Below are 21,800 nucleotides of genomic sequence, written 5' to 3' on the forward strand. Positions count from 1 at the left end.
GGGCCATTCTGGTATCTATTTCCATTACTTTTACTTTTACTTTTAGGGGTTTATTTCTCGCCCTCCATCAGACACTAAGAGTCTGTTCAGGCGGGCCTTGGTGTGTGAAAATAATTTCTTTCCAGTTGATATTTTGCTCTGTATCTTTTCAGTTATTCGCTAGCATTTGTATTCAGGCTTAATAGTTTTCAGATCACTATTATAACACTTTCCAAAGAGATAAGTCTTCAGTTTTTTCATGAAAGCTGCCACATTTTTGCTATTCTTGACATCAAGTGGGAGGTCGTTGAAGAGTCTCGGGGCAGCATAACAAAACCTTCTTCCTCCTATTGCATGATTCACACTAATTTCGAAAAGTCTATATGGGTCATCAGCATGTCTAACTCTTACAGCAGCGCTAGTAGCTTGAGGGTAGGGGACCAAGCAATCACGAAGATATTTAGGCGTATCACTTGTAAGTGCTTTGTGAGTCAACAAACAAATTTTAAATTCAATTCTAGCCTTAACAGGTAACCAATGTAGATCGATCAGTGCAGGAGTTATTCTCTCCCGAGGTTTAATGCCTTTTATCAGTCTAGCCATCCGGTTTTGCACATTTTGAAGCTTTGTTAGTAGTGTATTGGGCAATTTATAGTACAGAGAATTGCAATAATCAAGCCTTGATATTACGTGACTCATCACCAAAATTTTTGTACTGCCCTCTGTTAAATATTTTCTAATAAATGCTATGTTTCTCAGGTGATAGTTACACACTTTCACTGAGTTCACTATTTGATCCCTCATTGACAAATTACAATCTATCAGTACACCCACATTTTTCACAACAGGCACAATCCTAACATCAGCGTCACTAATTTTTATACCTTGAAATAGCTGGCAATTCTTCAAAGGCACCTTTGTGCCAAAAAAACATACATTCTGTTTTATCATCATTTAATTTAAGCTTTTTCCTCTGCATCCATGTTTTTATTTCAGTCATTATCTCATCAATTTTCTTCTTTGTATCGTGTGTTGTTGAAATTGAAAGGTAGAACTGAGTATCATCTGCATATAGTTTAAAGCCCACTTTGACTGACTAAATCCATAGAGGAGTCATTAGCTAGATTCACCAAAGGAAAGCCAGTTCCTTGTGATGCACAATGCCTATCTAAGGCAAGTGACCCCTGCCAGTCCATACTAATTCTTGTAAGACCAACTGTTAGGCACCAGGAGTAAAAGCCGAAGAGACAGTTGGTATATCGCCTTAAACCCAATCTGTTACCCTGCTGCCAATGACTTCATCGAGATTTAGGGGGGCATTTCATCCACACCCAAAGCTCTCATTACTCCACCAGGTTGCTCATCCGCTTATACGAGTATAACTGTTGGCAAACAAGGATTGCTATGATATACCGCCTAGCACGGTATTATACTACCTAGCACGGCATTATACCGCCCTTCACGATTTATATATATATATATATATATATATATATATATATATATATATATATATATATATATATATATATATATATATATATATATATATATATGTATATATATATATATATATATATATATATATATATATATATATATATATATATATATATATATATATATATAGTAAACATGTGTGTTGGTATGCAAAATGCGTGCTAATATGCGTATATGCTTGCATATGTATCTATGTATATATTTTTGCACATACATGAATATGAAAAATCATCTTTAATACTCGTATAGGTATGAAAAAATACAGGTAACTATATGAGGGTATAGAAAACCCCTAGGACATATGAAGCCGTCCCTTTAAACAACCCCACTTGGCGAATGGGAGATGATCAAGCTCCGCCCACGAAGGCACTGGCGTGTTTTTGCAAATACAAGTAACACTTTTTTTTGTTTTGTTTTACAAATGTTTGTACGTATATATATATATATATATATATATATATATATATATATATATATATATATATATATATATATATATATATATATATATATATATATATATATATATATATATATATATAACTATTGGCGGTTAATAGTCTACTGCAGAACAAAGGCCTCAGACATATCCTTCCACTTTATGGTCTTTCTATGTCAGTCCACACACGCAAACTCTCTTAGTTCGTTAATTAATCGTCTTCCCTTCCTTCTCCTGCTTCTTTTGCAATCTCTAGGGACCCATTCTGTTATTCTTAATGTCCTTCTATTGGCTGTCATTCTCATAATATCTCCTACCCATGTTCATTTCTTATGCTCGTATGCATATACTAAATACAAGCAATTACCAGACTTCTAAGTAGCCTCACTAATTATTTGCCTACAGCCTAATTTGAAATTTCGACGTTAATGTGGCATTTAAGAACAATAACAATGAAACGTAAACTAAATACAATTTATATAATAAACTACAAACAATAAGGGATCATTGATAAACTATTATCTTGTCTACTACTTTATCAACATTCTTGCTTTGAACTTCATCTTATCTCATATGATACATGTTTTATGTATACAAAAGCGTTTCTTAGTTTGATATCGTATCCTGCAAATGAATGAACTTCTGACAAATCCTTTCCCAGTTCCCTTAAGCTTTGTTTGTGCATACTAGTTAAAGCAAAATAGCTAAGTATATATGAATTAAACACAGGATTAACTCTTATGTTTATGAAGCATAGACTAAATATAATAGACTTTGAATGAAGGTATGGATATTCATTCATTCATTTAAAGAAAAAAATGGAGCACGTATTTGGAGGTTACAAGTAAAAAAAAAAACAGATATATAAAACCTAAAACCGATTAAAAGATCAGTATGGCTATAAAAATATAAAATAGAAATTAGGAATATTTATAGTAGAAAGGAAATACTTTTATGATATATATATATATATATATATATATATATATATATATATATATATATATATATATATATATATATATATATATATATATATATATATATATATATATATATATATATGCCTTTAATTGAAAAAGAAAAACGCTGCACGAACGAAAATGTGAGGTGCCGTTATAGGATACAACTCTACAATAGCTGTTGTTAATAAGTGTTCCCAAATATTGAATTGTGCAGTTAAGAATTTTAAATGTATTTTCGAAATAACAGGTAATATATTGTGTAATTGTTATCAATATAGGCATAGAAGTTTTCTTATCGTTTTACAGGTTATGTATGTGATAGGCGAAATACCCCGTAAATATAAATATATATGTTTATACTGTATATGTTATAGATTATGGTATTATTTGATAGGGTTACGTACATGGTTACATGCAAAGTGCAAACGTCTAATTCATTAATTTGTTTTTATTGAATTTTATGGTCTCATTTTTAGATTTACAAAAATCTGTTGAATTATTACCAGGAAATGAGAACCAATTGGGGGTGGGGTACATAGGATTTCGCGAGCACCCGGCGAAGCAAGAGCCATTAGTTATTGTGAAATAATATATTCAGGGAATAATTATCTAAGAAATAATTAAATATCACCAAATTTGACTTCCATTTCAATTATACCAGTTTTAGTGAGTGTGTAGTGGGGAACAAAGTAGACGAACTGGTTGTTCTGTTTGTTTGCGGTTGAAATGAAGATAGAATTTGGTTAAATCACGTTATTTGCTATAAGAAAGCATATATTTTCTGTTCAAAATGTTTACCTGTCTGTAAATATAATTTTACCCACTCCAGCGTATAGATATACCCAAATATGGAAAACCTTTGTCATATGGTAGACATGGTAGGAGAATGACGTATGTGCACAGGAAGTATAAACTCGTCATGGAACAACAAGGAGGCGGGCTTGTGCACAGAAGTATAAACTCGTAATCATGCAAGAAACTATGCACAAATGGGAGTAGAAACATCTGACTTGCAAAATATAAACAAAAGAATGAAATAATAATTTCATTGGAAGAGGATCCCCATATTTTCTTGAATTTTTTGTGGATTTATGATGTATCCCAGAGAATAATGGGTTTCGGTTTAGTATGTGGCCTACCTTTTTTATTCTGGTTTAGTATGTGACCTACCTGGCTTGTTAGGTTAGGTTAGGCCATGCCACATACTAAAATATAGAATTTCTTAGGCCATATTCAAAAGGTAGGCCACATACTAAACCGGCACCAAATAATGTACAGAGAAGAAAAGGATACCTTTATCGTTATTTATCGATTCTCCAGTAAATTTTCCCTACTCAAAACCCCTGGTTCCCACTGGGTGACCCCCATTACTGTAGGATATAGTAGGGTATATCTTATAAACTATTTGTTTGCAAGGGAAATAAAGGTAATTTTCGAAGAAAACAGAAGTTTCTCTATTTACACCCCAATTTTTCTATAAGTAAAGTTTGCCCTGTGTTTATCTATAGTAATATCGTTACTTGTTGGATAAATCATATGGGGCTCAAAGTAACAAAGTATAATAGCTGCTCTTTTGGCTATTTTGATGCTATAGCCAAGTTACACAGTATTCCTGGTGTAGGGAATAATTTCTTAAAAGCTCATTGTGTTATCCTTCAAAGGTTAAAGTGTCCCAAGTGCGATTCTGACTTAGCCTATAGGGAAGACCAGCACATTTCTTATTGCAATGCTTCTGTAAAGATTGCCAATACAAAAAAAAAGAGACGTAGGTGTTCAATCATAAGCTAAGGATTTATTTGTGATTTACATTAATTTGTGACCTAGGGATTACAAGGTTAGGTGAGGTGGGTTTGTTAGGTTCTGTACCCTTTTACAAATCTCAAAAGTGTTAAATAATCACGTTTTGTCCTGTTTTCGCGCACCCAAAATCCCAGGTTCCCTCCTGTGTCGTTTGGGAAGGGGAGGGTGTCTATAATGGTGTGATACAAGGGTGTGAATGCTCCAGGTGACTTTCACAACATTTTTCCTGCAAGACGTGACCCACAGGAACTCGATACAATCTCTTTTGGTCCTGTGGTGGCTGCACAACAGCTGGTTGAATACCTCAAGCTCCTTACTGGACAAGTAGCAGAAGGTTGAGGGCATGGTTACCTGGCTTTAGTCTGCATGAATGAAAAGGAATGACTGACTCTTTTTTTCTTTTCTTCATCATCACCTCTTATGGGGAAAGCAGCAGCCTGGGTTCTCTGCAAAAGCTGACCTCAAGCACTGCGGGTAAACCATGCTCCCTTGTGTACCTAGTATTGTGTCAATACTGTTGCGTCCCCATACTCTGGCGAGATGATATTGGGAAAGTCTTGGTCCAACAGTTTTCCTACAAAGTCTCAGAATAACTTTACCTAGACATTCGCACTGCTTATCTCAACACACGGCTTGCGTAGGCCGCAGACCTTGCATAGCAGGGTTTAGTGAGGTGTGGGGACTCCTTATATTTGGTACCAACACATTCAATACAAGGAGCTTTTTATTTTTACCCGGGGTAAAAATAAAAAGCTAGATTGGCAGGGACGTCCACCCTCCTAATGGGTGAATCACCCCTAATTAGTAGCATAGATTTGTATTCCAGTTACGGAACAAAGGACAAATTCATAGATAATTTGTATTTTTCCTAATGATACAATCCTTTAGCTATTTATACAAACTTACCCGTCGACCCTAGCCTCCTTGAAGTCCTACCTCCAAGCAAAGTGAGCTAAATCACAGGTGTGTCAATGGGAGGAGTAGCAAGCTACCCCCCTACTCCCAGTTAACTAGCGCAATGGGTAGTTAACCCTCGCTAAAATTTTAATGGCTCCTCCTTTTAGCTTCACTGAAAGTAATACCTCTAATAAATAGCCAAAGGTTTGTATCCTTAGGAAAAATACAAATTATCTACGAATTTGTCATGTTCTTAGTCTTTCCTTCTTTTGCAAAGGGAAATTTGAAATAGGGATATTTTATTGTGAAGAGGTTTAAACATACAGTATCTTCTTATGATAACAACCTCTTAGTAATGTTTTCTAATGTTAATTTGATATGTAGATTAATCCATTTAGCATAACTTACACAACTTTCATTAGTTTTGCATTTCTTTGCAGAGGAGAAATAATCATCTACCACGTGAGATATTCACTTAATGATGGGTGTGAGTGTGGCAATATTCAACTGAGAAAATCCAGTGCCTGGGTCCGCTCATAGTTATGACCTTCCACCAACAGAGAAATCATGGCAACCAAGCGGCTTGCTTTGTGAGTATTGTATATCTGACAGGGTTTTTTCAAGGTCTCTTTGTTTTTTGTTGTAAGTCTTTGTCTTGCTATACCATAGGGAAATGCAGATATATGCACTTTTATTCTTTAATGTAACTTTTCCTTGCTTGGTTATGCTTATACAAACTTAAGTGGTAGAGGAAGAGTTCCTGTTTTTTAGGAATAATAAGGATTACATTTTGTTTTTATTCCTTCATAGCCAAAATCTTCATTCGGTTAAATCTAAAGTGACCTATGAAAGTGTTGAAAAAGTGTGCAATTCTTTAAATCCTCTTGTATCCTCATATCAGGTAAAAGCCATTGCTTTACTGAAACATTACCTTCCTGAATCACAGTGGTAAAACTAATAACAGAGTAGAAGTTGATTCACAATGACATACAGTAGTTTGTTCCGTAACCGGAATACAAACCACGCTATTTACAAAGGGTTACCTTTTAGCGTAGCTGAAATGGCGAGCCATTAGAATTTAACGAGGGTGTATTACCCCCGCGCTAGTTAGCGGGGGGGGTAGGGGAGTGGTAGCTAGCTACCCCTCCTCCCCCTCACACACAGGTGAATACTCACTTTCACTTTTGGCTCGGACTGTGACAGACGTCTCTGTCTTGGTCCTCTCTTAGCAGCCATTGTTTGTTTGTTTTGTCTTTACTTAATCGCTTACTTTTCATTTACTCAATATATATGTAAACATGTTTTCATGTTTGTATATATATTTGGGTATAGAAATAAGTAAGTTTCCTTTTCAGATTTGTGTGTGTAGTGTACGATATCTACGTGGAGGCCTCGGCAGTTAGGCCACCACGGCGTAATTTTATGGGTGGCGATCGAGTTTGACTTATGTCTTTCTCTCTCTCTCTCTTGAGGTCGTTCACCCTTTTACTACGTGTTACTACGCCCTTGTAGCTTCCTTTCCGTGTGGGGAGTTGCTACGCCGTACGTTTGTCTCAATTAGTTATGAATCTAATTGTAGTTGTTTTTTGTTTTTCAGCTTGTAGAACGATTCCTTTCGGGGTTTTCGTTCTTTCTTTAGTGTTTATTCATTTTAAATTACATAATTACATAGTTACATAATTATAATTGTTATAATTCTGTTTTGGTTACAGCTCTCCTTCCGCGAGTGTAAGTGGTTGTGAGGGCACGTGCCTGTTGTGTAATTCTTGTTCCTTTCCCTCGGGATTCCTCTTTGGAGCCTTCCCGGGGGAATGAATGTGTACTAATATTATTTGTTTTATTTTTTTACAGTTACCGATCTAGTTCGTTTCTGTAATATAGCAACGGTGTGAGCTGTCTGGTTGAGTCCTGGGGATTCGGCTGTTGCTGCCTCCCCCCTTGTATTTTCGTCAGGGGCGTGTCTCCTTCTACTGGTAGTACTCCCGTGACGACGGACAGCTCTCCAGTTCATTTTAGAACTCTCAGGAGGCTTGCCTCCTTGGGCGGGTAACTTTCCTTCCGAGGGAAGTTTTTCCTGTCCAGGCTTGAGTTTTTCCCCTTTTGGGGGGTTCTTCTCTTGCCTTTTTTTCGTGCGACTATGCTCTTGTTGCTGAGCGGTCGCACCTGCAGTTTCGCTCAAGGGGCTGGGCAACTGCAGGAGCTCCTCTTCGGAGGATTGCTCCTTTTAGGTCACTGGCTGACCAGTCTCTTCCACGAAGTGTTTCTCTTTCGTTCGCGAGAGAGTACACTCATAGAGACTCCTCTTCGGAGGTTTCTTCTGTTGCTGTTGCTGTTGGCCTCCCTCGCCGTAAGGCCCACCGTCCGCCTCGTCGTAAGGGCCTCTCATCTCCCTATAAGGGTGCTTGAGGCGCCTTTTTGGATCTCCGTTTGCAGCCTACAACTCCTTTTTCTCGATCTTCCGCCTTGGTGCAGATGGACAGCAGTCTGATCTCGTCTTCCGACGGGCAACGGTCTTCCCGACGGACAACGGTCTTCCCGACGGACAGCGGTCTTCCGACGGACGTCAGTCTCCCGGCGGACAACGATCCCTTCGGGGCAAAGGGTTGCCCCACGGGGGTTCTTCCCTTGCGTGTCAGGGTTTCCCTGCGCGCCCTTCTGCTGTGTTCTCTCCTGCTCCTGCTCAGTGTGAGCACACAGGCGCTCTTCTGCTCATCAGCGCTCTCCTGTTCGTCAGCGCTTTCAAGATGATCATCCCTGCGGTTCCTGTTGGTTCCTGTTACGCGCCCTGTGCGCCCACGTTCGCCCTCGCGATCTAGAACTTCGGTTCAGGTCGGGGTCAAGGACTCTTCTTCTTTGCGCAGGCTTCCACGCGTAGCCTTCTGCTCGTCAGCGATCATCAGCTCGTCAGCGATCATCAGCTCGCCAGCGATCATCAGCTCGCCAGCGATCATCAGCTCGCCAGCGATCATCAGCTCGTCAGCGATCATCAGCTCGCCAGCAATCATCAGCTCGCCAGCGATCACCTGTCTCTTGGCGATCTCCGGATCGCCCACGTGTGTTACAGCCGGCACGCCAACGTTCTCCAACACTTCTGAAGGAACATGGTTCGCCAGCTACTAGCTCACCTGCGCATGCTGATCGCCATCGCGCGACCCTCAATTGCGGATGCTGATCGCCATCGCGTGACCGTCAACTGCGGATGCTGATCGCCATCGCGCGACCCTCAACTGCGGATGCTGATCGCCATTGCGCGACCCTCAACTGCGGATGCTGATCGCCATCGCGCGACCCTCAACTGCGGATGCTGATCGCCATCGCGCGACCCTCAACTGCGGATGCTGATCGCCATCGCGCGACCGCACACCTGCGGATGCTGATCACCATCGCTCGACCCTGCGCATGCTGATCACCATCGCGCGACCCTCAACTGCGTATGCTGTTCGCCATCGCGCGATCGCCCACCTGCAGATGCTGCTCGCCATCACGCGACCACCGACCTGCGCATGCTGATCGCCATCGCGCGACCCTGGCATGCTGATCACCATCACGCGACCCTGCGCATACTGATCACCATCGCACGACCCGGCGCATGCTGATCACCATCGCGCGATCGCCCTCCTGCACAGGCTGCTCGCGATCGCTCACCTTCGCATACTGCTCGCCAACGCACGATCGCTCACCTGCGCATACTGCTCGACCATCGCGTCGGCATAACACAACGCGCCATCGCCAACCTGCGCGTTAGCGCTCACCAGCTCACCACCGATCGCTTGTTGATCCATATCGCCAGCGGTCTTCCTCGCCCGCGCTAACGCTTGCGTTCGCCGCCTCGGACTCGCTCTCATCCACCTGCCCACCCTCACGACCGCTCGCCTGCGCGCCCGCGCGACCGCTCGCCCGCTCGCCCGCGCGACCGCTCGCCCGCGCGACCGCTCGCCCGCGTGACCGCTCGCCCGCGCAACCGCGCGACCACTCGCCCGCGCGCCCACACGCCCACGTGCCTGCACGTCTACGCTCATGCTCTCCAATGTTCGCCCACGCGCGAACCAACGGTTTTTCCATCGCGCGGACGGATGGTGTTCCGTCGCGCGAACCTACAGTGTTTCTTCGCACAAATGTCGGCTTATTTCTTGCAGTATCCATTGCTCGTCTATGGGTTATCGCTCGCCGACCACCAGGAATTTCCGTCACGCGAGCTCCAGGGCGATTGCGACCACGATTCCCAATGGGGTTTTCGCAGCATGACCAGCCTGGCGAGTTCTTCTGGAGCGTATTTCCAGAACACGGCCTTACCCCGTAAACACAGAGCATGGCACTTGCAAGAATAGGAGAAACTTAAGGGAGATCTGAGCAACACTCCTCTTTCCTGAACCTGGGTTAGCCCTTCCCCGTCATTCCCTGGAAGGATTTTTGGCGGGGGGGCTTTCCGTTCGAGATTTCTCCATCGGACAAGGGGTGACTGCTTACCTCTTCCTCTGGGAGCTTACCAGGTTCTTTCCCTCCTCGGTTACGGCCCGAGGTTTGGTTCAAGGAAGCTACAGGAAGATCAAGGGTACTTTCCTCCTCTCGAGCTCAGGCACCTTGGCCTTTCGTCGTTAAGTATCTAACTTGCGGACAAGCTCGATGTTGTACCATCTGGACGCGCTGACTGAGGGCTTCCTTCGGGTGTCTCATCTGTGGAGGTCGACGACCTCAGACACCCTTCCATCCTTGAGAAGAGTTTGTTTGTGCCCAAGGACAGAGACTTAGACAGCTGCTGTGCGGAGTAAATCGACTTCCGGTTTCACTCCTCCAAGGTGCTTTCTTCCAGACTCTGCAGGGCTCCAGCGCCCTTTTCTTTCAACCACGTCGGCCTAAGTTATCGGCTACGACAACTGGGACAAGGTGTCCAATTGCAGTTTCCTCCTGTCAGGAACAGATGGCACGGGAGACTCCCCCGGGGGGGCATAGTCCTAAAAGGAGTTCACGAATTCTAGGATTGCAGGTTTTTCGCTGGGAGGATGCTTAAGGTTACTCATCCGAATGACAGCTTCCCGATGCCCATACCCGCACAATCTCTGTGATTAGCCAAGGATATCGCGCCTGTCGTCTCTGTCAGCGAATTCAGTGTCTCTGAACCTCTATGCCATAGCGTCAGCAGAGTTGCCCGGTTGGGCAGAATGATCCATACCTTAGGCGAAGGTCTTCCTTAGGATCATCGACGGCTTCACCCCCGGCCCCCTCAGTCGATCCTTTCTTGTAAGGAAGGATCTGAGAGGGGATGTCCATAGTCGACCTCTCAGCCCTGATCAAGTTTGTCGAACAAACTTCGGCCAGCGTAGACCAGCAGAATCGATCAGACTGGTAACGAGGCGACAGGACTCCTTAAAACCTGGATCGGAAGGACGGGTACTTTCAGTTTCCATTCCATCCATCTTCCAGGGTGCTCGTCGAATTCAGCCTAGACCAAGTATTCCTGCTTATGATGCAGTGTGGCTATCCCGCCGTGGCATAGCAGGTTTGTTTCCCCAGAGAACTCTCCCTGCCTTCCTCTTGGCCGCTCAGGTGCAGGCTTCCGCCTTCTCTGCTGTTTGGAGGGCTGGTCAACTCCGGTAGGCTCGGGTTTCGACCTTCTTCAGCGCCGGGACAAGCTTCCGGATGCTTACCATGAGTGTGGGCTCATGGTATTTTGCTTGGAGCCTTCTCTTCCTCTGCCTCAACATCTGGAGTATCTGGCCATGATATTGAGTCAACGGCCTTACCACGTTGGAAACCCCGCTTCTCGTCCGTCCAGCGAGGTTAAGCAACGTCGGTACTTGGATGGGTGACCACCTGGGGACGCCAGATTCTGTTACCACATCCTCCGAGCCTTCCTTTCGGTTGACTGTGGCAAGACTGAGGAGAGTCGCAGTACCTGTTCTCAGTCAAGCAGAGCTTTCAGCCCTACCTTGGAACGTTTCCTAGTTCTCCTTTCCTCATTGACCCGTCTATAGTCCGAACGGTCGCCTCAGGATAAGTTCCATGTGGGGCGATCCAAGTTCCGGTGGCTTCAGGCAATGTTTAACCGGACTCCCTGGCCCTATGGGACCAGCGGAACTATTAGACCTGCAATGGGTGTTGACCTATGGAGCCTCTTTATGGTAGTGGATATTCTCGTCCTTTCCCCACATTCTTGATGCGGTTCTCGGACTCGTCAAAGGAAAGGGGGGGGGGGCATGTTCCGGTCCAGGCCTATGGTCAAGGCCTGAAGGATACCTCTCCATCATTCAGGCAGGCTTAGGGGCCTTAGTCTGGCCTCTCTTCAGATCCTACAGCTCCTGCCGAGTCGCCCCGTTGCGCGTCGACTTCATTCTAACCAGCAGGGGACGCATTTTCACACCTTCACATCTTGCAGTAGAGATACCGGGATGATTGAGATTCTCTCAATACCACCATCGGCTCTCTCATTCCAGGCAGGGGAATGTTTCTCTCAGACTATCCGAGCAGAGCCTCGTAGAGAGAGTGTACCTGGGGGTCTTTGACCTTGGGTAACCAGCAAGTGCTGGTCTGGGGGACCTGATCGCGACAGCTTGGAACCTCAAGCTTCCGCTATTCTTCCCCCCAATCTCAGACCCCGAGACTCTGGCAAGATGCATTCCGGTGATGGTGGGACAACTTCGACGCCTGCGTCTTCCCTCCTTTTTGTCTGTGGACAATGGGTCTCAACAAGACCAGGTTGTCTGTCAACCTTTCAATGGGAGAGCTCCACTGGGACTATGCGCAGAACGGTTTCTGGACCCTCTGCTTCCCCTGACGGAACTCCCGGGAGAGCTTCTCCCACGGCGCAGACTACTCAAGCATCCACACTGCGACATCTCTCCCGAACTGGGGCGTCGCTTCGGCTTCATGCCTGGAGACACTACGCTTCCTCCTCAAGAAGAGACAACCCGCTACAGTCGCGGTACGGAGGTCGCGTCATCTGCGATAGTCATCCACAGGGGTCTCCCAGGCAAAGTGAAGAGTCTAAGGTGGTTGGGGCCGTGGGAGATATACCTCTTCCCTTGAGGCCTCTTCTCCAGCAATAACGGTCTTATTGCCTTTCGGCGGGAGGAAACTCCTTTCCGCTCTCGGCAATGAAGCCTGTCGCTCAGCCTTTCCCTGACCTTCAGGCTTAAAGGAATAACTTTTTCCTGCCCGCTGGATCTATCCTCGCTCATGCGAAGCTACGATCGTCCCTGCCCTAGTCGGAGGAAGACCTCCAACTTGGAGCATGGCTCGGACTTTTAGTCCTTTAAGAGATCTTCTCAAGACCCTTTTACGACAGGCCTCGGATTGTATTCCGCCTTGGGTCTTCTGCTCACTCTGGCCACGGCCAGTGTGTAAGCAATCTTCTTGGTCTCTTACTACTCCCCCCTTTCTAAGGAAGAGGGGAAGGCAACATTCAGGCTCGCTCCTGAGTTGTTGGCTAGACTCAGAATCTGAGGGTCCCGGCCCTTCGGTCCGATTCATTCAAGATTTCGAGTCTCCATTCTGTGTCTGATGTCCCAAGACCTTCTCTTTCTTGCCAGTAAAGGAATCGAGAGGTTAGCGCTGGGAACAGCTGCAGTTTGTCCTCAGTTGCAGCCGATTTGGGAGCACAAGGAGGACATGGGGGGAGAGTCACCAGTATACCTCTTCAGCCCGGACTCAAGGACATTCATCTCGACCTGTCTCCAGACCCTCCCCCGTCACGTCGCCCTACAGCACGATGTTGGATACATCGCAACGTCCTTCGCCTTCGAGTAATACTACTCTGTGACGCAGGTGCTACAAGCTGGAGTCTGGAGCGTCTAATGACCTTCGCAGCCCGCTTCCTGCAGGGCGTGACCCACAGGAGTCTCGATACGTTTTCTATCGCTCTGTGGTGGCTACACAACAGCTGGTCTAACCTCAGGCTCCTTTTTGGACAGGTAGCAGAAGGTTGAGGGCATTGTTATCAGGTTTTAGTCTGCATGAACGAAAGAAGTATGTCTGGCCCTTACTTCTTTCTTCATCATCCCCTCTACGGGGAAGCAGCATCCTGGTCTCTGCATAGCTGACCTCGAACCTCTGCAGGTAAACCATGCTTCCTTGTGTTCCGAGTATTGAGTCAATACTGTCGCGTCCCCCATACCCTGACGAGGTGGTATTGGGAACGTCCTAACCCAGAGTTCCTTCTGGAACTCCAGGTCAACTGCCTAGGACGGGTCACACTTCTTCCTTCACACACAAGCTTACGTAGGCCACATGGTTCCTTGCGGAGCAAGGAACTTGTGAGGTGCAGGGACTCCTTTTCTCGAGTGCGACTCACTCGGATTCTGAGTCCCCGGGTAAAGCCAAAGCCAGTATGGCTGGGGACTTTCCACCCTTCCTAAGGGGTAAGTCACCCTTTGTAAATAGCGTGGTTTGTATTCTGGTTACGGAACAAATGACAAATTCGAAGATAATTTGTATTTTTCCTAACCATACAAACCTTAGCTATTTACACATATTTGCCCGCCAGCCCTGTCCCCCAAGACAAGTCCTACCTCTAAGTGAAAGTGAGTATTCACCTGTGTGTGAGGGGGAGGAGGGGTAGCTAGCTACCACTCCCCTACCCCCCCCGCTAACTAGCGCGGGGGTAATACACCCTCGTTAAATTCTAATGGCTCGCCATTTCAGCTACGCTAAAAGGTAACCCTTTGTAAATAGCTAAGGTTTGTATGGTTAGGAAAAATACAAATTATCTTCGAATTTGTCATATTTCCTCTCACTTGCTAATTCCGCCTTTGTTCCGTAACCGAAATACAAACCACGCTATTTACATGGGGTTTTACTTTCGGCGTAGCTGAAATGACGAGCCATAAGAATTTTAACGAGGGTTAACTACCCCCGCGCTAGTTAGCAAGGGGGTAGGGGGAGTGGTAGCTAGCTACCCCTCCCCCCCTCACACACCGGTGACCTGCTTCACTTCACTTTTGGCTCGGGCGATGAGCAGACGTCTCTGCTTTGCCCTCGCATTGTTGACAGCCTTAATTTTTTGCCTTTTCTTTTAGTTTGTGTGTTTGAAGTTGGCCTCATCTTTTCTTTCCATCATGCAGAAGTACCCTGGACTCCCCGAACGCCCTTGTGGAACGTTCATGTCGGCGGTCGAGACGGACCCTCACTCCTTATGCCCGCAGTGTCGAGGTCAACGGTGTGAAAGGGAAAATACTTATAGTGAATCCAGGGAGTGGCCTACCTCCCAGTGGGAGAGGTTTGCCCGGCTGCGTAAGAAGAAGTCTAAGCTGGACCGTTCTCCTTCAAGGGTTGCCTTGAAGAAGGAAGGTTCCGGGTACTCTTTTTCCGCCGCCCGAACCTCCTCCGAAGCTCCCACTCAATCGGTCTCTCGCGAGAGGCCAGCGAGTGGTAGCGCAGGCCCTTCTTTTGTTTCCCAATCTCGGGGTTCGGGAGAGGGCGTTGCCTCCCATAGCGAGGCAGCTCCCCCTCCTGCTCCGGGGGAGGGCATTGATTCTGACCATGTGACTAACGATGATCTTTTTCAGCTTTGGGCTTCCTTGGGGCTTAAGGGCTCGCCCTCCAAGGAAGCCCTGTTTGACCTAATCCAGTTAGGTGTAGCTGTCAAACAGTCGCCGGTAATAGCAGAGATTGATCCTCTGTCTATTGTCGACGTTGTTGTGGCAGAGGCTTCCGACGGGTCGGGTCAAACCTCTGCTGTGGTTGCGGTTGCGGTTGTTGCTGAAGGCTCAGTTCCCCACTCCGAACATCCTTCGAGGGAGGAGCTGGGTCCAACGGTCTCTCCTGCGGGTGACTCTCCCCATCGGGGGAGTGTACTGACAGAGACTCCTCTTTGGAGGATGGATGATGGTGATGCTGTGCCTCGAGGTCGTCTTCGCCGTAAGGCTCGACCTCCTCTTCGCCGCAGAGGCCTTTCTTCTTCCTAAAAGGGAGTTAGGAGGCGCCTCTTCGCATCTTCGCCTTCGACTTCCCCCGCAGAGGATCCTCCACGTCGAGAGCAGACCGTTGCAGCTGCTTCCTTGGACCTCTCCGCAGATCGTTCGCGATCTCCGACGCCTGCCAGACCTTCCAGTCTTCCTTCCCCGTTCCTGGACGCTGATGCATTGTGGGCGCCTACGCACCCCGTTATCCAACGGGCACCAGTCCTTTCGGGGCAAGAGGGCTCTTCCCACAATGTGGGTGAGTCTCTCGAGCGCCAGGTCTTACCTGCGCGCGCGCGCAGTCCTAGAGATCCCTCTGGAGTTGCTGCGCCCGGCCTATCTCCTGCTCGCCAACGCCCTCCTGCTCGCCCACGCTCTCCTACGCGCCAGCGCTCTCCTGTGCCTCAGAGACCTCCTGTGCGCCAGCGTTCTCCAGCTCGCCAGCGCACTTCTGCTCCTGCTACGCGCAATGCGCGCCATCGGTCTCCTGCTCGTCAGCGCACAACGGCTCGCCCAGTTCCTGATGCGCGCCAACGTTCGCCCGGGCGCCCACGATCTCCGGATCTGGGCGAAGGCAGGGACACTGTCCCTCCTCCTCCTCGCCGAGGTTCGCCTATGCGCCAACCATCGCCTGCGCGCCATCGCGCGCACTCTCCTGTGCGCACTTCAGAAGCCAGCACGAGATCCTGCGCGGCGCGCCCACGAGATGTCTCCTGAGCCCACCCACGAGCGTTCGCCCTTGCGCAAATCATCGCCTTGTGGTCCTGCGCCCCAGCTGGGTCCCTCGGAACGCGCACCTGCGCGCCAGCGATCTCCTGCGCGCCAGCGACCTCCTGCGCGCCAGCGACCTCCTGCGCGCCTGCGTGATCCTTCGCCTGCGCGCAAGCGCTCTCCTACGCGCCAACACGCCCCTGCACAGGATCGCCACAGGTCTCCGACACGCCCGCGCGCTAACTCGCCTGTGCGCGCTACGCGCCATCGCTCGCCAACGCGCCATCGCTCGCCAACGCGCCATCGCTCGCCAACGCGCCATCGCTCGCCAACGCGCCATCGCTCGCCAACGCGCCATCGCTCGCCAACGCGCCGACACTCGCCAACGCGCCATCGCTCGCCAACGCGCCATCACTCGCCAACGCGCCATCGCTCTCCCGACCGCCAGCGCTCTCCCTTGCACGCACCCTCACCTGCGCGGCCACGCGCACCTTCACCTACGCGCCCACGCGCACCTTCGCCTGCGCGCCCATGCGCACCTTCACCTACGCGCCCACGCGCACCTTCGCCTGCGCGCCCACGTGCCCCCTCGCCAGCGCGCCCGCGCGCCGCAAGCCTGCACGTGCCCTCGCCCACGCGCGCCCGCGTTTGTCCGCGCGCGAGCGCCAGCGCGACGCCGCCAGCGATTCCCGCCGGGTTTGGCAGCGCGCCCAACCGTGCGAGCTGCCGGGGACGCGTGCTTCCAGATCCTCGTCATCGCGATCTCCACCCCGCAAGCGCAGAGCTACGCTAGTCCAGGAGCAGGAAGAATCTTCGGAGAGGTCCACGCAACATTCTTCTTCTTTTCAGGCAGGCCCCGTAGTATCCACTCCTAAGGATCAGCCGATCCCCTTCCCTCCAGCGGGTGTTGCTGACACTGCGTCGGTCAGCCGCCAGCCTTGGTTTGGATCCCTGATCAAAGCAGTCGTGCAGGCGATGAAGCCGGCCCCCGCTGATCTGGGACTGAAACCAACGGCTCCCGCTTCCCCGCTGAAGAGAAGGAGAGGAGTGGACTTCGTGGTTAAGTTGGCTCCCAAGAAGTCCGTCGGGAAGGCCCCTTCCCCTTTGCAGACGTTTTCTCCTTCCCCTGTGGACGAAGCCTTTCCGTCCTGAGGGGAATCCAGCGAGGTGAGGCGTTCTCCTACGACACCAATGGGAGGAACCCCACCTCGAGGAAGAGAATCGTCTCGCGTGGAGAGGAGCCCCCAGACTTCTTTGCTTGAGTCCTGTATCCCTTCCAGGAGGGAGCCTAAGGACTCGAAGACTGTCCCTAAGTCTTCCACCCGGATTCGACCGTAGCTACTGAGACCCCAGGAGAACGTCCACGTTTCTCCCCAGGTAGAGCTACTGGGGACAGGAGACCTCGCTGCCAGCCCGCAAGGAGGAGAACAGCACGAGTCGGAGCATGCCTTCTGGCAGGTCCTGAGTTTGATGAGGCAATGCAATGGATTCAAGGACCCCGAGACCGCCCCTCGCGAAGGCAAGGACATGGTCCTGGACCAGGTCTACGGTACCCAGAAGCTCCCAAAGGCCAGCGCGGCTCTGCCCTGGTCCCAGGGAGTGAAGGGTGGCAGAGACAAGGTTGAGGGCCAGCTCGTTGAACTCGCCTCCTCCAGCCGTTCCTCTGCCGGCAACAAACTCCTCCCACCTCCTTGCGTACAGCAGAGGAGGTACTTCGAGATCATGGGGGAGTCTTGTTTAGCTCTTCCCCTCCACCACTCCATGGAAGAGCTCTCTAGGGGGATTTCTTTCGAAAAACTCTCCACCCGGCAGGTGACATTCTCGGCTACGGAGATCCTAAGCCAGGAGAAGGTTGCGAATTGTGCCATGCAGGCCACTTGGTGGCTGGACATCTGGCTGGGGTCTCTGGGCATCCTGTTGCAATCCGAGGACTTGTCTAAGGAGAGCACCAGGAAGGCCCTTGAGACTTTCCTCCTCTCGGGCACGCGCTCCATCGAGTTTTTAGCTCACCAAGTTTCGAACTTGTGAGGTAACTCGATCCTAAAACGTCGGGATGCCGTGGCCGAGAGGTTCCACTCGAGGGTCCCAGCCGTGGATGTCAGCAGGCTCAGACACTCCTCCATCCTTGGAGAGAGTTTGTTCGAGCCCAAGGATGTAGAACGGACAGCTGAGAGGTGGAGGAAGTCAAATCAGGATTTGCTCCTCCAAAGGGCCCTCACATTTCGGCCCTACAAACCTCCAGCTTCTCAACAACAACCTCAGCAGGCTCGTCAGTCTAAGACACCGAGACAGGCTCTGGCAGCGAAGGCCAAGGTGTCTAAACAGCAGCCCTTTCCTGTCAAGGACAAGAAAGGCGGTAAGTCCTCCAGGGGAGGTAAGAATCCTGGGGGGAGCGGCCAAGGCCATAAACGCTAGGATTGGCAATCCCCCTGCATGTCCACCAGTGGGGGGATGCCTACAAAGTTGCATGAACAGGTGGCAGCAACTCGGGGTCGATTCCTGGATGATCTCTGTGATCAGCCAAGTACATATATCGCGTCCCGTTCATAACATCTCATCCTCCCCTGACAGCGAATCCAGTGTCGTTGAGCTCCTTTGCCATGGGATCGGTAAAGGGGCTAGCCCTTCGGGCAGAAGTCGAGACCATGCTCAAGAAGGATGCTCTCCAAGAGGTCGTTGACAGCTCCCCAGGCTTCTTCAGTCGACTCTCTCTTGTAAAGAAAGCGTCTGGAGGCTGGAGACCTGTCATCGACCTCTCAGCTCTGAACAAGTTTGTCAAGCAAACTCCTTTCAGCATGGAGACAGCGGACACGGCCCAGAGCACACGATGTCAGAGGCATCACTACGTCTCTGGCTTTCAAGAGAAACTTCTCGGTGACGCAGGTGCTACAAGCTGGGGTCTGGAAGCGTCAAACGACCTTCACAGCCCACTACCTGCAGGACGTGACTCACAGGAGCCTTGATACATTCTCGATCGGCCCTATGGTGGCTGCACAACAGCTGGTCTAACCTCAGGCTCCTTAATGGACAGGTAGCAGAAGGTTGAGGGTATTGTTACCCGGTTTTAGTCTGCGTGAACGAGAGAGTATGTCTGGCCCTTACTTCTTTCTTCATCCTCCCCTCTCTTGGGGAAAGCAGCATCCTGGTTCTCTGCATAGCTGACCTCGAACCTCTGCAGGTAAGCCATGCTCCCTTGTGTTCCTAGTATTAAGATAATACTGTCGCGTCCCCCATACCCTGACAAGGTGGTATTGGGAACGTCCTAGCCTAGAATTCCATCTAAAGGACTTCAGGTCAACTTCCTAGGACGATTCACACTTCAACCCTCCATACACAAGCTTATGTAGGCCGCACGTTCCATGCGAAGCAAGGAACTTGCGAGGTGCAGGGACTCTTTTTCTCGACGTGCTACTCACTCGGTTTCTGAGTCCCCGGGTAAAAGCCAAAGCCAGTAAGGCCGGGACTTTCCTCCCTACCTAAGGGGTAAGTCACCCCATGTAAGTAGCGTGGTTTGTATTTCGGTTACGGAACAAATGACAAATTCGGAGTTAATTTGTATTTTTCCTAACCATACAAACCTTAGCTATTTACACATATTTGCCCGCCAGCCCTGTCCCCCAAGGCAAGTCCTACTTCTAAGTGAAGTGAAGCAGTTCACCGGTGTGTGAGGGGGGAAGGGGTAGCTAGCTACCACTCCCCCTACCCCCTTGCTAACTAGCGCGGGGGTAGTTAACCCTCGTTAAAATTCTAATGGCTCGTCATTTCAGCTACGCCGAAAGTAAAACCCCATGTAAATAGCTAAGGTTTGTATGGTTAAGAAAAATACAAATTATCTCCGAATTTGTCATGTCAGTCTCGGTGGTAAAAGGTTATTGCTCAGCCTTAAGCCTCACCTTTAGACTGAATGGAATGGACATTTCTTCATTGCTAGAACTTTCCTTACTCATACGGAGTTATGAACTTACCTATCTTTAGTCTGAAGTGAGACCTCCCCCATGGAACGTGGTTCGAGTTCTCAGGTCTCTAAAGAGACCTCCGCATGAACCATTATGCCAGGCAACAGATCGCCACCTAACTTGGAAGACAAGGTTCCTACTAGCTTTGACTTCGGCAAAGCGAGTCAGTGAACTTCATGGTCTCTCATATGACATGGCCCATTCAAGGGGATGGGGAGAGGTAACGTTCAGCTTTGTCCCCGAGGTCATTGCTAAGACTCAGATCCTGGGATCCTCGATTCGACTTCTTCCGGATTTTGAGTCTTTCTGTAACAGATGACCTTGCCCAGTGAGGAGTTTGCAGCTGTACCTTAAGAGAACAGCCGCAGTCCGTACTTGTGTACCTGCCCTCTTTGTCAGCAAAGGAAGGACCAAGAGAAGGGTCACCAAGAACACAATCTCAGCATGGATTTGCAAGTTCTGGAGAGGGAGGTCTCAACCTTCCGGACTCACCAGTGGTAGCTTATACACCCCCCCCTGGAACCCCCCCAAGCGGCGGCGCGATCCCTAAACCACGCCCCTTGGGCGGAGTTACCAGGGACGAGCGGGTTGACTCGGCAATGGAAGTCACATTTCTGAAGTTGACTTCGGCACAGAACGTTCTCCTCTTTTCCCTCCTGCTGCTCCCAACATATATTTGCTGGTTTTTATTATTCTGCACTCAGCAACCAGAGTAATATCTCAGCCCACGGCTTAATTATGGCTAGGCAAATTCTTACCTCCGTGGAGGTGCATCGGCTTAGCGAAGACTCCAGCGAAGAGGAGAACGTAATCAGTAACGAAAAACGAACACAATCGACTGCAGGAAGTGATATGCCTTCTAATTCTGATATCGTAAATATGTTACTCCAACAGAATCAAACACTCATGAAAATCATTCAGAAAAGGTAAGGTTTTAAATTCTGTTTACAACGAAAACGTCGGCTGATTTAGACTAATGACGTCACAAATGCGAATGGCGGCCCCCATACGTAAGGTTGTTATGATTTGAATGCTTAGAGCAGGCACTTCCGAACATAGCGTAAGTAGCTTAAGCAAAGCATGTGCATGATTACAACATGATTAATTGGTGTAAACAAACTAAATACTCCAATTTTTATATATAACAAAATTATAATTAAGTATACAAAACAAATTGCTTGCCTGACACATCAAAAGCATGCAACTTAATAGGCAGTAGGCTAGACCACAGGTAAGTTCGAGTTTACATTTCTCACTTTAAACCTATCGACACTAGCCTAGGCCCTGGGGGGCGATCTGATAAGGGTTACATATGAGGCAGGTCTAGTTTATTAATAATAACAGATATAAACTTATCATTCACTTAAATATGGCACTGAATTAACCTAAGAGCGCTATTTGAGTCGTGAACCCCATTGCCTGACTTCAGCCTTCTAGGTCCGCTGCTGTCCATATTTACTATACCTGTTGAACAAACATTTAAATTAATCTATGGTAAATAAATCACTGATATTAAAACATTCATCTCGGCAGAAGTGGTTCACCTGCTAAGAAGAATGAGGCTCCCCCTCCTACTAAGCGCTCAAGACGATCACCTGAATTACCTGAAAGTGCAAATTTAGACCTCTTTTCCTTTTATAATAATGGAGATGAAAGTGAT

The 21,800-nt window shown here is 48.4% G+C and overlaps 1 protein-coding gene across 1 annotated transcript in view; it reads left to right on the top strand.

Annotated features, from left to right (window-relative positions):
- Positions 1-3,036: 3,036 nt before the first annotated feature.
- The window catches only part of LOC137654564 (ERI1 exoribonuclease 2-like), a 139,515-nt gene continuing 120,751 nt past the window's right edge, over positions 3,037-21,800 (top strand). The window contains exons 1-2 of the mRNA XM_068388304.1: positions 3,037-3,130; positions 6,021-6,170. Of these exons, the coding sequence (XP_068244405.1) occupies positions 6,148-6,170 (23 nt within the window). The 5' untranslated portion in view covers positions 3,037-3,130; positions 6,021-6,147. The remainder of the gene's footprint in view (positions 3,131-6,020; positions 6,171-21,800) is intronic.

The sequence above is a fragment of the Palaemon carinicauda genome, chromosome 15, assembly GCF_036898095.1.
Source record: "Palaemon carinicauda isolate YSFRI2023 chromosome 15, ASM3689809v2, whole genome shotgun sequence".
NCBI lineage: Eukaryota > Metazoa > Arthropoda > Malacostraca > Decapoda > Palaemonidae > Palaemon > Palaemon carinicauda.